The sequence below is a fragment of the Anguilla rostrata genome, chromosome 11, assembly GCF_018555375.3.
Source record: "Anguilla rostrata isolate EN2019 chromosome 11, ASM1855537v3, whole genome shotgun sequence".
NCBI classification, from domain to species: Eukaryota; Metazoa; Chordata; class Actinopteri; order Anguilliformes; family Anguillidae; genus Anguilla; species Anguilla rostrata.
This window is the reverse complement of record NC_057943.1, coordinates 19548001-19566122: the sequence shown is the minus strand read 5'-3', so window position 1 is coordinate 19566122 and position 18122 is coordinate 19548001. Positions and strand designations below refer to the sequence as shown.

General features: G+C 45.7%; 1 protein-coding gene across 3 annotated transcripts in view; it reads right to left on the bottom strand.

Annotated features, from left to right (window-relative positions):
• Positions 1-18122, bottom strand: part of LOC135234206 (protein NDRG3-like) — a 44333-nt gene that overhangs the window by 6297 nt on the left and 19914 nt on the right. For 2 of the 3 annotated variants that reach the window (XM_064298569.1, XM_064298570.1), the window contains exons 4-15: positions 7285-7390; positions 6433-6553; positions 5579-5641; positions 5118-5178; positions 4669-4755; positions 3635-3691; positions 3084-3187; positions 2743-2808; positions 2530-2581; positions 2185-2232; positions 1827-1862; positions 510-561 (exon numbers count right to left, since the gene is read on the bottom strand). In XM_064298569.1, the coding sequence (XP_064154639.1) occupies positions 510-561; positions 1827-1862; positions 2185-2232; positions 2530-2581; positions 2743-2808; positions 3084-3187; positions 3635-3691; positions 4669-4755; positions 5118-5178; positions 5579-5641; positions 6433-6553; positions 7285-7390 (853 nt within the window). Of the gene's footprint in view, positions 1-509; positions 562-1826; positions 1863-2184; positions 2233-2529; positions 2582-2742; positions 2809-3083; positions 3188-3634; positions 3692-4668; positions 4756-5117; positions 5179-5578; positions 5642-6432; positions 6554-7284; positions 7391-12326; positions 12603-18122 lie in introns of those variants that run through there. The other variant, XM_064298571.1, reaches the window with a different exon arrangement.

Below are 18122 nucleotides of genomic sequence, written 5' to 3'. Positions count from 1 at the left end.
TGTTTAATGAAATAACACTACGCCACTTCCTGGTTAGGCTTGGAGACTTTCAGTAACAGTATCTGCTTTGTGCGTGGAAAAAACAAAAGGAGATTAGATGCTAAAAAGGTATTTTCATAAAGAACTTTCCCAATAAAAACAAAAGCAAGAAAAAAGCTTTGCAGGAGAGCAGCGTTATTGGGAAGGACACTTTGAATTTGCCTATGTGTAAGGATGGGAGGGAGGCTGAAAAAGGGATTAAGGTAGGGGTATAGCCTGAGAATTACTTCTATATATACATACTTATTTTGCATGTGGGACAGGTTACTGAAGACACAAGACCTCTGAAGATGAGACACTTTGAGAAACGAACAGTTGCACTCGTTACATAGACAGAGAATAAAAGCAATTCAACCAAGAAAAAACTGACGCAACAGTATGTCTGACATTTAAAAAGACTCTGGAAAAAGTGACCGAAGGAGAGACTGAAAAAAAACTGAAAGGATTAAAAGCCGAGAAGCTGTACTCACTGTATCCCATGCCTTGGACAAAGTATTTGAAGGCTTCAGCAAGTTTCCCCGGCTGCAACGAAGACACAAACATTCATGATTAAATTTTAGAGTTTGAAATAAACTTTAGCACTCCATGATAGACAGCGGCAATTAGCTGCAGTGAAGAGGTGAAAGAAATCATACGTGACATGTCTCCACTATCTGATACAGGCAGGAAACAAGTCTCTTTCTAGTTTCATAAAAAAAACAAGATACATTTCTGAAATAGAATCCCTACTTCAGCCTTTGCTTTTCGACTAGCAATTCAATATTGAGTGGAAAAGCATGAGAATTGTCAGAGAATGAAGACTCCTGTATTTAAAACATGACATTTTGCCTTGCTGTTGCAATGAAAGTTAAAGATGTAAATTTCTTGGGACTACTACGGAATACTATCAGTTAAGCTTTATTTGCATCCAGCGCAAGTTTTAACTGATAGAACTGGGACTGTACAATGCTGAAAGCCAACTACACACAGTGCACAGTACAATGATAAACAAAACAAAAAACCAGCACTGAATAAATATCTTCCAACATCATTTATGTAAATAGTAAATAGAAGGGCCAAAGACCAAGCCCTGGGGGACACCTTTTATGATGGGCATTATATTTCACATTTGACTTTGAAACTAAACTTATGAGTCCTCTCAGAGATGCCGTTTTCTCCCAGTTCATGAACTATGTACAAGCATACTCATACTGTATATGCCCCATGCCCCAGGCTTGGGACAGTGAAGATAACTCACAGTTCTCCTCTGAATCACGCAGTGCCAGTCAGATGTTTCTTTTCACACTGCAGCCACAAACCACACACGCGTTGAGCAGGGGTGGAGGATACCTAATCATGTGCCTATACAAAGAGCAAGCCACGGGGGCCTGGAAGGTAGCTTGAGCAATGAACATTGCTATCCCTGCCCCCCCTGGGGAAAGCAAAGCCAATTGTGCACCACCCCAGCAGGGCTGCCGGCCACAGTCAGTACTGGCATGGGCTGGATTTAATCAGAGTCCGTGGTGCTCACTCATTCACAGCACTTTTACAGAGTGAGCAACCCAGCAACCAGAGGGGTCATTTTTAAACCATCTCATAGGTAACCAACTATATGCAGGCTTTTACTTTTGCAATGCGTGCAGCACAAACACATTCTTCTTTCACCAATCACACACACCTATGCCACTAAAGACTGATCCAGGCAACTCCAAATGCCCAATCACCTAATGCAAGCCTCTTCATCACCCATGTAATATTTCCCCACAGTAGCTCCATCTCCTCCATTACAACTAAGCTGCATCACTCACTTGGACAACTTGGGGCAGCCCACCGCAGTCGGCCATCTGCAGAGAAACATGGAGTGAAGAGTTAAGGGCGAAGAGCAGTGCGAGAAACTGGAGAATAACCCTCCCACTTCTGACCAAGACCTGACCCAGAGTCCACGCTCACACTGAGATTAATGAAAGATTTGCGCTTGCATTGTGTTAGCGGCCTTGAAAGTTATGCAAGTTTTCTATAGGAAGGAAGGTTGTGTCCAATGGAACGTCTTTTTTTCGTGAATCCCTTAAAAACTTCCATCACGTAGCAGAGAACACAAGACAAAAGTAACATTTTAAAGTTTACGGGTGTTTTTTCCCCTTTTGGGAATAACGTCTAAGTACTCACCTTCAGCAAAGTGGTTTTTGTTGGGTTTAACCTGGAGTTGCATTCAACCTGCAGAGGACATTACACAAACATGTACAACTCATTCTGATAGTCATGCTAATTGCACTGAGCTTTTTTAATACTGCAGAGGATCAGGGTTCTGCTTGATTTCTTCATCCTACAACAGGCAATGCAATCTCATGCTCCCTGAAGAAAAAACAAGTTGTTCTGGCGACTGTGCTTTGTACTGAGGTTAGGCCTATGTTTTCCTACAGATAGCTTTCACGTGGAGATATCAGCATTACTCTGATGCCTGTCCCATCTGAATTTCAGCAGTTACAAAAACAAGAGAAATATGAAACCCACCACCGCCTCCACAGCTGGGGACGTGTCTCCAACCACCAGCAGAGCAGGGCACCTGGAGGGGGTGAGAGGAGGGTCAAACATGCAGTGTTAATAAACACCCAATCACGTGAACCCGTGTGCACAAAAATGCACCACAAACATGAACATGCACTTGTACATACACACTTGTGCGCAAAACCACACAAACACACACACACACACAGGTCTGCTCACTTCAGCGTTTTCACGGTCTCCTCATTCAGACCTGGGATGGGCCTCTCAATCTCCAGGTCATGACGGCTGCCAAACAAAACCAACCAACGCATTGATCAGCTCATCAATTATTACATCAATACATTAGTATACAACGAATAAGCAGACATTCCCATTCAGAATGACTGACGGGACCATCAAGGGCATGTTTTATAGGAAGCAAGCATTGAAGTAGCATTAAACATAATCTAACTCTTAGCAATAGTCACACAATCATAATTACTGGGAAGTCTTTCATAATTACACCTTTCCTTCATCCCCCCTAGTGCCAGCACAACTGAGCGGTGCCCATGCAGGCATACCTGTTGTAGGAGGTGCAGAACAGGGCCAGGTTTTCCTGGTTGATATCCTGGGCAATGTGCAGTCGGTATGTCTGGATAATCTCCTGATTCTCGGTTAGCTCATCCTGGAGACCACAGTGGGGGAGGGAAGAAGAAAAAGAGTAAAAAATAAATAAACTTGACACATGACACGACACCTTGACGTGACACCTCACCTATCATTTCAGAATTATGTGCTCTGCGCCCTGGTCAGCAGGGGAAATAACTGCATTAAGTTCTTTGTGAATGGTGTGATCCTTTGGATTCCTCAGGTGATTTTCAGAGTCAAGATCAACACAGTTGGTACTACAGGGGGCAGTGTGCAGAGCACTAAACATTCACATGACAGGAAGCCTCTTTTTGGGCATTAGATATTCAGACTGTAGGGGGCAGGGGTCTCGTTCTGACAGAAAGGGATGTTAAGAACTTTTCCAAGAACACCAGAGGTACATCATCAGAAGAGATTAGTAGGGCTGGGGCACAGGGATCAGCCCACAAGAGTAATCCCATGACTACTGACGGCTTGCACTCACAGTGCTGAAGTGATGACCCATCACTATATCCACCAGGTTGCTGGTCCATCCAGTGAGCTGGAAAAACAGTAGTTATTCTCAACAAAATGTGATTGAAGAGCAAGCAGTGATTAAAAAAACAAGAAGTTAGGAAAATAAAATATTAAGATACTACAGGACTAAAACGCAACCAGAAATTTGCATTCAGACCAAACACAGGGTCATGTTATGCACATGAACACACACAGAGCCATGACTGCACACAGGAATAGTCCACCTTTTTAGGAAAGTTGCTTTTTGGCTATCTTTACCCATAGTTCAACGATAATATTGATACCAATATCATCCCTGTGTGGCCAGTATAAAAATATTAGATGCCATCTAAGGGCTGCGTGCTAAGTGAGCTACTTTGATGAATGGTTGCAGATGGAAGCAACGTTAGCAAAGCTAAGTGAAGGGACGGAAACAAGCGAGTTGGGGGTCGTGTTCGTGTGTGACTGAAAACTTGCCCTCTCAGTGCCACTCCCACTGCAGCCAACAGTATTGCATACCTGGCAATCCCAAAGTCACGCTTCAAGCAACACTGCACAGCTAATAATTACTGCGGCCAGTGCATGGATGCATGGCCATTTTTCAATTATAGTTCTGAATTTAGCTGCCTCTAAAACAATACAGATCACGATTTCGGTTTTTATTTTACACTCATGATAAAGGTGCAAGATGCAAGTGTAAATAACTCTTTCACAGATACTGGAAGGTGTGTTTCCATCATTAATTAGCAGAGCTAACGTCACTTCTGCCTGCAGCCATTCATAGAAATAGCACACTTAGCACACAGCCTGTAGACATTTCCCTTTTGCACTGGATGTACAGGGATGAAATTGGTATCAGTCTTATTGTCTAACTATGGGTAAAAAGTTGAGCCAAAAAGTGAATTACCCAAAAAGTTGGACTATCCCTTCAAGCAACATGCTAACAAATGAGACCAGAGTCTGATGTTCCCATGGAGACTGTGCACAAATAGAAGTCCAGGGAGGCCCAGTTTCAGAACTCACCTTAGAAGCGGCCCAGTCCATCCAGCCCTTTGCACACGGGTCCACGTTGATCAGAACCAGTCCCTCCACAAGACTGGGCTGGTTCAACTGTAGACAGAGATGGGACACTTGAGCTTTTAAAGACCAGCAGCGAGACTCCTCATCTTTTCAGAGGCAGATTAAAGGAAACTGGAAATATGAAGCGGCAAGCTGGCGAGACCTGTCAGTACACCTGCACTAAGATTATCTAGCTGAGCTGGGGTGGGGGGAGGGGAAGATACCTTGTTTATTGAAGACTGAAGACAGAACAGATAGCTGGGTTGTATTTCAATTCATTGCAGGCTGAGATGTTCAGACTGAGCTACATTTTAAACAAATATACCGCCTACAGGAAAAGACACTTGTGAACGAGTCTTGAGATTTGCTATGATAATTAAAAAGGGCTCTGTGTGGAGGCTCAAAGGACTTACGGCAAGTTTGCACAAGATGTAGGCGCCAGCTCCCACTCCGATCCCAATTACACTGTTCACTCTGTATCAACAGGAAATAAAGACAAATTACATACTGCAGCGGCCACTGCTTGGACTGTCCCTGCACAGGAGCCAAGGCCCATAGACCGGCCCTGCACAGGAGCCAATGCCCATAGACCGGCCCTGCACAGGAGCCAATGCCCATAGACCGGCCCTGCACAGGAGCCAATGCCCATAGACCGGCCCTGCACAGGAGCCAATGCCCATAGACCGGCCCTGCACAGGAGCCAATGCCCATAGACTGCTGGGCCCAAGATCTCACTCAGCCAAAATGAGCACACTGCTGCCATGTCCGAGGCTGTTCCATTGGCTCAAACAGACGGGGAGATCAGCGTGTTGTTCAGCAGGGGGCAGTATCTACACCGGGCGAAGGCACGCATGCCAGCCAAGGCTTCACTTACTTCAAGTGGGTCATCACAGAGGGCAACATCTCAGCCAGGTTGTCCATGGTGGGGTACTGGTACCTGCAGGGAGACGAGTGTGTGACACCGGGTTGGCACAAGCTGAAGCGCTGGAGGCCATTTCTTTACAATGCTATTACAAGAGACCAAAACCAAGAATCCCAACAGACAAAATCAGTCACAACACAGGCGGCCGCTCTGGGCAAGGGACTGCTCCGTCCGGATATGCACTTCATTTTCAGGTCCAGGGATTGGGAGGGGGTGTCTCAGGGTGGTTTTTCTGTTACTGGTCCCTGGGTTTTTCCGGCCTGTTTTATGAATGAGCCCAAGGCAGAGTACGCCTTCCACTGAATGAACAAAGAGCACAACTGGCCCTTTATACGGGGTGGCCTGTGCTGATCTCCCGCCATGAAAAGGGCTTCTCTCTTTATTGAAAGACGCTCATTTAGCCCTCTGCACCATGTAGGCAGGCTCGTAACCAGCGTTCCACTCCACAAAAACGCAGGTGGCAGGCATATACTGCCTCAAATACCCCTTCTGTGACTGCAGGGGTCAAAATGAAATGCGGAGATCTACAGGAATACAAAGTTCTGTTTTCTTTATATGCAATTTGATGGCTTTTAATGAAGAATTCATATGCAGAAATGGGGACAAGCTGCACTGCATTTCTCAGTGGTTTCATTCACACATGAAGTGCACGATTTAACTCTCAACTGAAAACATCTAACCAAAAGTCCCTTGGGCACCACTGTCTGATTAGACTGCTTTTAAATGAACTTGGCCTGGCAGTCCAACAACCTGTCAATCACGATTATGAGGATGGTAAAGGAGGCGAGCGCCACCTGGTCTCTTACCCTGCAGGGAATGGGGGGGCCCCCTCCTGCTGGCCTGGGGCGTCCACATGCACCACAGCGAAATGCTGCGTGATCTCCTGCATGTCCTCAAAGTTGAACAGGGTGTTGAAGCAGGACTTGTCTGCAGAAGTCACAAGGAAAGGACATAGTCCTGAGTTATGGGGGAACCTTCAGAGTCACGTCAACCAGATCAGCACTTCAAATAGATTCACGAGTCAACACAATTAAAGACTCACTGTGTATCATTATACAAACAGCCACAAAGACCACCAGTGATGCAGAGCCAGTCAAAAAAAAAAAAGAACAGATGAGCCTAGTCCATTGTTGTTCCTGCAGAGATTTTCTGCCACTTCTTGTGTCACTTCTTACAGGAACTCTACTAATCTCACTTTGACCGCACAAGTGCTCATCGCAGGCATTCATCCCAGAGATGGATATATTAATACAATCATGTTTATGAACTTCTGATCTCATTTGTCTTTGGTCTGGATTGTCCACCTATATATAGGCTAGACTCCTGACCAGACCTTCAGTGTAAGCCATGCTGCATCAAGATTTTCATTCATCCCCAAGAAAGCAGCCATGTTAACACTGTTAACATCTAAAAGCATTTAAATATAATGCATGAAAGTGCATCAGCCAAAATGGCCAAGAAGCTATACTGACAAACACAAAAGTGCAGTATCAGGCGAGATCAGATTTCAGCAAGCAGGCGGTCCATTCTCCGCAGAAGGGCGATTACGCCCGTTATTATGAAGTTCTGTGTTTATTGTGAGTCCCGAAGTTTCACTTCTCACAGGGGTCAGCCTGCCGTCGTCTGGACAACCTGTTGTGAGGCTGAGCTGTACTTACGGTTGAGGCCGATGTCATGGTAGGTGAGAATAACGGGTCTGTTGCCCTTAGGGGTCCCCCTCATGGTCACGTGGAGGACACCATGGGGAGTCTCAATGTCATGCTCCTGGGACCAATCAGAGAGAAGATCACATGGGTCAGGACACAAAAAGGGGCAATACTGCAAAGTCAAGGTATTGATCACTGAAATAGAAATGAGGCTCCACACCGATTCACAAATGCTGGGAATTACTGCTGACTTAATAGGTCACCATTTACTGAAGCTGGATATATATAATTTACTTTAAGTGAAACAAAGCAATAAATGTTCCCTCCAAAGCACACCGTGTACCATTGAAAATGACAAAATACTGAAGTAGTTACGAATTTTGTGGAAGTTAAATGAGTCTTCTCCCATATGTCATTTCACCCAGTCTCGTCTTTCAGCATGCACCCGAGCCTGGAATGTTGCTTAACCTCGCGAGGTCGAGTTTGAATCAAAGGGACGAGGGTCTGCATTCACCGTACTTCCCAAAACCATACTAACGAAGCCACTGCCAACTCTCCTTGCTCTTCCAACCACCGCCAATGATGCACAGATCCACTGATGCGACTGTGCATTTGCTTCAGTTGGCAAAAGGGAGTTTTCCTCACAAGAGCATATGGCTGAGAAAGGATTCCATATGATCTAATCACTCTTAGAAGTGGCAGTCTATTTGTGTTGATGACCCTTGTGCCTACACAATGTCCACTCAGTTACCTCAGAGGTGAGCTATAGGTCCTCTAGCACAGATGCCCTTTTACTAGATTCACAGACATTTTACCTGCAGATGGAAATATCCATCATCGACATCCGATTACAAATAAATGCTCTTCGCATGTTGAACAATCGTGTCCAGCTCCGCAATGCCAGTGTCAACAAAGAGCAGAAACCCTCACGTATGACGCGAATTGTGACTATTTGCAGACACGTGTATAAATAATCGAGCTGTTTCTATATCCAGCGCGTCTCCTGGACAACGGAGATCAAAACTGCCTTGGGCCTGGCCACAAGACGTGCGTAATTCAGCTCAGCCCAGCTTCTCTTCTCTGCTGCTGCTCTTAGACACCCAAACCACAGCGAAGAGGCCTGCATGCGTCAGAGCGGCCCCCGCCCCCTGACAGGGGGACATCACAGCACACAACCAGATCAGACCAGATGCCGACTGGCAGACAAAAGTGCTCCTCAGGCAAAAACACAAGCGCACACAAAGGCAAAGCCCACAAGCCCGACGAGCACAACAAGTGCTACTTGGGCACCCTGGGCTAACTGTGTTCAAACAGAGCAGCGTGCTCTCCCCACGGGCCCGTGAGCGTCTCCACTCGCACCCCAAATGCATACCAGAAGAGCAGCTCAGTGGGGGAGAGCGGAGCGAGAACTGCGATCGCAGATTCCATCCCCACTGAATGAACCTGCAAAACGCACCTCATATTCAATTAACACTAGACTGCGAGGTGTTGCATTTCCTATCACATTTTAATTTAACTGGTCCCATCTCCTTTTTAACTGCATGTACCGAGTTGTGTTAAACAGAGGCGGTTGATCCCCACTTTAAATTAATGGTTCACCTCAAAGGTACACTTAAAAAATTCCCCTTCTGATTATTGTGTTATGCCCATAACAATGACCCCCGGAGAGCAGGCACACAATGCCAAGTAGCATCAAGATCATTTTGGTTCTCGTCGCAATAAACACCAACACTAAATAGGCCTCAGAGCCATTTTAAACGTGAATCCCATTTTATGGTTTGAGATGTTACTGTCTCAGAGCGAGGCCTGCAGCAGCTGACACCTGCATGGTTAGCATTTAGGCGGCAATGCACCAAGGACTAAAAATAGAACACCAACGTGTGGCAGCAGGCAGTTGGGAGAGGGATGCTGAGGTGAGACGCCCACAGGTGGGGCTCCCCAGCTAGGGAAGACCTTGTAACCCTGTTTAAACACAACCACTGGGGTTTAGTGAAATGTCATTCAAATTCTGAATTCCTACGCCAACACATGGTCTAGATCAAGAGAGGCTGGGAACTACCCTTCATTACCTCTGCACCATACCGGCTGCAAATAGGTAGCTTTCAACTTTACAGCACCACAGTGGTGCTGCAAGGAACAGAAGACAATGAACCCAAATTAAGCATATTCAAATGACAAAGAAAACTGATCAGATTAGACAAAGCCTAAGAAGGCAGCATAGTAATAAACAGAACTGCGAACTCCCTGATAAACAAGGTGAGCTCAAACAGGAAATTATGTCATTCTCACAAGGAGGTGTGAAACCTTTCCAAACTTCTCATTTAAACAGCAGTTTGTGAATGCTCATCAACAATACATCTGTATTCTCGCCAGAGTGTATGTTACAGAAACAAAAGCTATGATTGGGCTTGTGTTTAAGCTAGAATGTTGAGAATATGACAGCCTGTTTCTGGGGTGTGGGGAATGAAAACAAGGAAGAAAGGCATGAAAAAAGGTCTTCGGCATCATTAATGAGACTGGATGACGCATGCAAGGAGGCCTTCTGGAATATTGCCTGCTTTGCATTGGTTTGATTTTCAACAGTTACGTTACCAATCGAATCCTTGACTGAATTTAGGATGGAGATTGTGAATGGTCGCAAAAAAAAATTCAGAAAGGATGTACACAGTCCTTATATGCTGAACATTTAGAAAGTACCCTACTGCATATAAAGGGTTATTAGGCTGTTAATGAGCAAGTTTGTGTATCAAGGTATCCCAAGGGACAAGAACAGTGAGACTGCACTCCCAGTAGTCTTTGCAGTCCTGGCTATTGTGCTTGAGAATGAATTTACTTGTGTGGTCCTTATCTGCTTCCCTTTACAGATCTATGGCATTCCTTCAAGAGCAGTTGTATCATTGCCCAACACCTATTACGCTGCCTTGAGTACTGGACAGAATTCAGTTTTTCACCACTCTTTTGAAGAGGATTACAGAAAACAAATGCAAGCCTCTCTGCTCCTGGTGCTCCATTTCTGGATTTATTCTCCCTCAGACTGCGCCTGAATATTTTCTCAAATTGGTGAATTCAAGCCAAAGTCACCAGCGTTTATAACACCAAATAGTGAATCTGTGATTTGACAAAGGGTTGATATATTGTCAAACAAACATACAAACAAAGGAAACTGAAATAACCCAGATAGTACACATCTGTTTTAACCAAGAGCAAAGGTGCTTTGTCAGAATAGCGTTTGCACATTTGATTCATATTAAATCAAAACTATGTTAAACTGCAATAAGGGTTCATTTTAAAAAGGTTATCATGCAATGTAATAATTTGGATGAAAAATAATTAAACCACCTTAAATATCCAGCTATTTAGGACTTGGTTTCATTCTCTTCCAACTGCATGTTTTATAGTTTTCAATGAATACAGTTTGGTTGAAGTATAGTGTTGCTTTGACAAGCCAATTCCAGGCTTGTGTTGATTGTAGATCATGCTAAATCACTCTGTTCTGGCACACAGTGGTTGTGGTAAAAATATGCTTTCCTTGAATATGTCTCAGTGACCTGAGGGACCTTGGAAGTTGCACTGAAGACCCACTGTGGTCTTGGACAAGTCTGAAAGTAGGATGATAATGCATTGGAATTCAAATGGAAACCGAAGTAGTATGATCTCTTTCACATCACTGTAAAAGACTGTCCTGCATTAATTCATGTTAAACACAGCAATTCACAATATGCTACCTTGCACTTCACTAAAAAGAGTCTGTGAAGTGGTTATCAGCTTTAGGAAAAATGTTTTTATCAATATCAGCATTATCACCACTAGTTTTAGTATCGTTGGTGGAAAATGATGTTTGATTAACTGCATTAATATTGCAATTCTTTAAAAAAATAGATTAGTCACTACAGTCCAAGTTTGTCAACTGTTTGGCACCACTCAGTTCCTTTCACTCTGTTGAGGTGGCGGGTGCAAGGAAACGTTTGTCTCCAAGTTCAAGGACACGAGAGGTATTGGCAACATATGATAAGAGTGCAAAGGCACGGCACAAACAAGATTCCACAGCACAGATTCCAGGGAGGGTGACAGCGACGGCCCGGAGTAGGAGAGAAAGAGAGAGAGAGGGGGGGGGGGATGTGGAACTCGCAGCTCTGGATGTGCTTCCATACAGACTGCACTCAGGAGACTGCTCTCTCCCGTCTACACGACAGCGTGACAGGTACACGTCAGAAGGCAGGACAGGTGTGGCCTAGAGAGGAAATAATGGCATGGCTGGGAAACCTTACTGGAAGATGCATTCTTAAAAAACACACCAGCTACTCTCATGCCATTTTTCAGGAATCTCTGCTAATAGTACAGTGTTTGGGGGAGGCGGTGTATAATAAACAAACCAGAGGGAAAACACTGTGCACGTGACATGTCCTTCCCTCTGTGAGGACTCTGGTGGCAGCGTCCAGGGTCGCACCGGCTCGATGAGGACTTGGTTTCTACTGTCGCACAAACCCTGCCCAGCGGGCCCCGCCACATCTCCCCAGGTTCTCCACCTGTGCCAGCTGCAGGGGCAATGAACAAGCCCGACAGCATGGCACCGTTGCAGCTGCCATACTTCCGCACAGATCGCCGCAAGCGAGGGAATGGTCCTGCCCCTGAAACGACAGCCTTTCAGCAGAACGCTGGCTCTTCCCTCTCGGTCTCACTGAGCCTCTAATACTCAGGGGTCTATAGGATAACACACTCTTGTCAGCACATCAGCCATCCCAAACTAATGAACAGCCCCCTCTCCTCCTGCTGCCTCACTCAACAGGCATCGGAGGGGGAGAGAGCAAGAGGGCAGGAGCTGAGCGATACTCCCCCCACACCTGAGTAAATCACTGGCCATCTGCGGACCAGCTCACATCCACACAGGCAAGACGGCGAGATGCACACGCTCACTCAGTCACTCGCGCGCGACATTACGAGCGCTCCCCATCGCCGGAGCGCTGGAAACCTACGCGTGATCACAGGCTACCCGGGGAGACGACAGGCACGACAGGGTGACGGGAATGTTAAAATAACGGCCGGAGAACACTCACCACTCCCACTACGGCACAGGCGATCTGGTTAAGGTCTATAACGGCCGTCATGTTCTCACGCCGAGAGAGGAGCGTCGCTTGTTTTCTTTTCTGAGGAGGGGCGAGGGGGGTGGCGAGAAGAGCGAGCGACGCGACGAGCCAAAGGGAACGAATGAAGCGTTTTGTAGGCAGCAGCTGGTCCCAACAGAGGAAGGGGAGGAGAGAGAGAGCTGGGCGTGTGCGAGAGAGCGAGAGAGAAAGAGACTGAGGGGGTGCGGAGAGCTGGAGCGAGTGCAGTTCCCGCTTGGTAAGCACAATGCGTCCAAGGCTGTCTGGGCTACATGTAACCACGCATAATTGGATTTAAGGAGGTCAGGTGGTCCGGGGGGTTGGGAGGAGAAGGGGCGGGACAAGCCTGAAGACGGAGACAAGGGTGGTGGCACCCACTGGATATAAACTGAGCTGAAAAATACACATCTTTTCAATGCAAGCTCAAATTGAGATCAACAAGCTGCCTCTGAGTGGTCTTTACAGAAACTGTGCTAATGCCCAGAGGAGCAGATGCTCATTAGCCTCACAATGACCTGCATACTTACAGGGAAGAATTAAGACATTCTGAATCCCTATGACTCACATAAACTGTTCTTAACAAATGCATATAGACTTAATTAGAGAAACAACAGTTTTAAAATTTCTGATGACTTTTGCAAAAGTCCAACCAAAAAAAGAAAAAGATTAATGAAACCCCAGTTATATACTTCAAACCATTAAGCAAAAGTGCAAAATATTATATACAAGTACAAGCCTTTAAAATATTTTAACAAAACGGAATAATAAATATACATCGAACATGCAGTTATGCAATTCATCTTTACTCCAGGTCAGTCTGACAAAACTCCTCAAAAGGCCAAATAGAAGTTAAATTCCTTGTTCTCTTGTTCCCTCATGTGGACCTATCCGATTCATAGCACGACAGTCTGCATTTCCCCCATCCACCCCAGGGGTGGTTCATTGTGCTGCTCTAGGATTGAGTGTTATGGTTACCTCCAGAAATGCCTGATGCCTATTCACACAGGCTTCATTTTATAAGGGCTGTGTTTGGTTTGTTATTTTTGGAAAAAAGAAAAGTGTAAACACATTAAGAATACAAAAGCTTGGAGTGCTCTTGGACATTCACTCTTGTTTGGCTAAAAGTTTTGTGGTTTGTCTCATCCTTGGCTTGTGTGTCTTCACAATGCAATTCAGGTTGTCCGCTCCTCCATTTTAAGTGAACATCCAGGTCAGCAATGAAGACTGACAGGCCAGCAACTGACAACGATGAGTTTATATTAATTGTAACCTATCACCTCCAATGAGAGTACAACGCTGTTACACAGCAAATGTGTCACATCTTTTAAATACGGACTAATTCACTGGGAGCCATTTCAATGAATCATTTTGTTTTTCATCATGAATCGCCATGATCATGAATCCTCATTAAGGTGGTTCTAGATAGTATCCCGCTGCCTCCACAAGAGGCCCCCACAGCCACACTGAAACCAAGTGGCAAACGCGGCCCTGGTTCATGCCTGGCCAGCCTAGCCCCTTGCTAACAGAAGACAATCGCAGATGTACTGCCAGATTCCAGCCCCCAACGGACAGCAGGCGTGAGGAGATACAAACAGCCCAACCCGCACGGCTCGGCATGGATCAGAGGTGCCGTGTAGTTTGAGAAGGGTTCACACTGGTTTGCTGAGGAACCGCCCTGTGCTGACCGGAGTTCTCACCATCCCACACTAGAAATTCCAACATTTGTAACAAGCCAAAACCTGGTTAATCCATGTTAATAAAGTTGCCTTGCAGTGATAAAATATCTTCATATTCACCATGGTATGCATACAGACAATGCTTTAAAGAGAACAGAATTCAGACACACAAAGAAACAACTGCAGTGCTACATCCAAGTAATAATGCTCACCCAATTATATCCGATGCTGAAAACCTGCGTTTGACATTTATATATAAAAAATTAAATGCTGATAGTTGTCATCTAAATTGCCTAGTGGGCCACGGTAATGATACACCCTTTGAGGACTTCTCATAAATGCATTATGTATTACATGATTGACATCAGAATTCCACCCAAGAAAGACAATCTTGTGATCGCATTTTGAGGCGAGTTGCCTCATAATTTTGTTCGGTTGCTATAACAACCTGCTTTTCTTACAAGCGTTTTAAATAAAGCCTCCAGAAACAATTCCAACCACCTGCAGCTCGTTAAGCCCATCACAAATGCACAAGCTGTAATTAGGAATTTCATATGCAATTATCTGTTGCACTGGGCATCACTACGAGGTTCAGCCTGCCCCCTCTGGGGAAGCGTACAAGGAAGACATTTGGCTGAAAAAACGTAAAAACCACAATCATCGCACTGATCCATGAAGAAGAGGCTCCCCTGGACGTAACCCATGAGGAGAGAATTCATCTCAGCGACCCTCTCCTTGTTAAAATGCAGCCTGACAGACATTCAGCCATGGATTTCTATGATAACAGTTTTTTTTGTTCTTCCTATGAGTCATCTCATGGCCCATCTCAACCCCGCCCATAACCCATGATCTGGCAGCTACAGCCATATGGAACGCATTTTACTTGGAAAGTGGATTAACGCAGAAATGGTAACTCCCCGAAATCAAACAGACTTCCACATGTCAGCTTCAGCTCTGTCATATTACTGATTCAGCCCAGAAGAAGCCCAATCCCCTCGATGGGTCAAGGTCCCTGCAGTAAATCACACTGGGGCATCCAAACACAAACCTAGGTGGCAAGATAACGCACCACTGTGACAAACTGGAAGTCGCTCCCTGAAGAAACGGGTCAGTTTGGTACACTGACAGAAGGAATAATGGTTACGGCTGCGATCCAAAACACATGCCCAGAATAATCCTCCCAAATCTGAACAATAGGAGGTGACAACAAAAGATAATGCACTCTCAATCCATAAATCAATCCCAGACAAATCTTCTCAAATCTAGACAATGGGATGTAGCAGCAGGAATGACAAACTGTAAAAGCTTTGCTTTGATTGTGACACATCCCTGAACTAATCCCCAACAGGGGCAGAGGGAAGTGGCAAAGACGGTACATGTGCCATTCACTTTAATGCAATTCTGTGGTAATCTTCAACAGTCTGAACAACAGGAGGCAGCAACAGAGATAAGCACACCCATGACCCAGAACTCCCTGTTAGATCTGAGCTTTAAGCACAAGGAAATGAACAAAAATGTACAAACATTTGCACATTTGTACAAACAATGCACTTTTTTTTTTGGAGTGGAGGGGGGGGGGGGGTCGAGTACAGTAAGAAGACCACCTCCTCCTTGGAGCGGAGTGAGGAGTGAGGAGCCCAGCTGGCGGGGCAAGACTGTGCCACCGTCCCAACGGCAAGGGTGACATTTCTGCTCCTAAAAGGCCACGAGCTGGCAGCACCCCCAACCAGGACGCACCTGGCTGAGGGTGACGTTACGGGGACGGGGGAACCCTCTCGCCCGCGCCGTGTGAGCAGGGCAGCCCTGACGAAGCGCTGCTCCTCTGAGCACGGTTCTGAGTGACCCAGCAGGGCCCAGGTGCATCCTGAACCCTCCCTGCCCACAGATTCACACCTCACTTCAGTATCCAGAGCACACAACCTCTGAGATCCAGTGCCATCAGGGGCAAAGATGCTCAAAGCTACACAATGCAAAGACTACCAACTGACACTTTCTTTTAAAGCTGTACAAATTTCACTGCAGGTGGAAACAATGTCAATATTAAACTGTAGGTATCAAACTACAATTCATCATGACAACCACTAAGGGTGCTGTGCAACACAAATGTGCATACTCCACAGACACAGTCAGAGAGAGACAGACAGAGAGAGAGGAGAAAGAGACAGTGAGAGACAGAAAAACAGACAAGAGAGAGACAGACTTTGCCAATGTGTGGTGCAAGGCACACATTTGCCCTTGGAAATGTTCCACTTATTCAGCTGGCACAGACAGTTATTGCTTTGGATGATTAAGGATCACATTACTTTTGCATTTCCTAGGAAAACAACAGGCGGGCAGACAAAGCGAGAGCAGTAACAGGCCATGGACGAGGCGTTTCCACTGACCCGTCTCAGCAGTTAGTTAAATTTCCCAGGAGGTAAGCTGGAGGCGTTTCCACTCCAACTTGACCTCAGTCAACAGTCATGCTAGCCAGCCTCACACTATGCTAATAGGTTGGCTGGGTGAGACCAGCGGAAATATGTGCTCTTATTCCACGTTGTTTAACCCTGCTACTCAAAATAATTTTACTAGTGAGTGCATAGTAAATTATGTTTAACAACCTGTATTAATGGCCAGCAAATGCACAATTCCTTGAGAGCAACCTGGACGTTTAATATTTAGATGGACAGCATACTGCAGGGTGAAGACTGGCATACTGCGAACAGCGAGGCGTCCACGAAGCTAAATGTGGCCAGAAAGTCTGCGACTGGCACACAGCCATTTCCACAGAGTACAGACATGTTCCTTTATAAATAATCACTCCTAGGGGTCCAAGGAGGTACATTATTCAGTGCATCGCCATGCATATTTTCAGTGTAGTAAGGCCAGGCGGCACACATCCAGCACAATCACGACTGTGCCAGTGCAGACATTAGCCGAGCGTGCCACGAGATGACAAATAATTTGCCACAGCATCACCCAGGGAGACAGGGCAGTACCCGCCTCATTCAGCAGGGCAGTACCCGTTTCACTGCTGATCGCGATCAGGTACCCGGCCTGTAACGCACTCACTGTAGCTACAGCATTTACGCAGTTCGCCTGCATGGTAGCAGCAGACCAATAAGCGGCGGCCGTCTGCATGTGGTTCAGGGCAGAATGAAATGGTCCGCAACACTGTAAACTGAAGAAGGACACTGGCACTGCAATTAGGAAGCTTACAACTGAGACTGGGCATTCAAAAAGAAATCAGGCAAACACACGTGGAGTATAGGTGCCTTTCTACATTCAAGTTTTGCCCATGTCAATACCTGTAAACATTTGTAATTGTTAATTTCAAATAAATAAAATTTCCCATAAATTAAGTTACCAGTGGCCTTGATTACAGAATCAACAATATTTTCCACATATTTGATCTGTTCTGTACCTATCACAGTCAGTTTCATCTATACACAACGGTCCAAATGAAATCCCTAAATCCACAGTATGGAGCTCATGTCAGGCGCGTTAGCTCTGAGCACCCATGCCACAGGGGACTGACAGTTAGCCCCTTTTCCTTCAGCTCGGTCTGATGATGGGCTGTGCTGATAATTACACCCCCAGGTTAAATCAATCCATCCCTGCTGTGTGTGCAGATCATCTGTCAGCCCGATCCCATCCATCAGCTCTCATATGTGGGGCAAAACAGCAGACATGAGGAGGCAGGAAGGGAGAAAGGGGGTTGAAGAAGGGACGAAGCAGCAGCGAAACCCCAGCCATAAGCATGGCAGGTCACTGCACCCCCTCCACAGTAAATTATAGGTCCATGAGAATGATCTACTGACTGAAAAGACTTCAGAACTACAGGCAAAATAGCTTTTCTCAAGACATGTAATTTAACCACAGTAGTATATTTAAATTTAGCTGAGTTCCTGAAAAGGCACGTGACAATAGTTCATTTCTTTTCACACTGTGCCGTTTCCACACTGTATAGGTGGTGGTATATTTGAGACCGGATGGAGGTATATTTGGCCCCTTTGTTCCTTCATCTGGTTATGAAACTCTGCAAGACTCACGTGTGCTTACAATGCCCTCTCTTGGAGTAAAATGGTCTAGT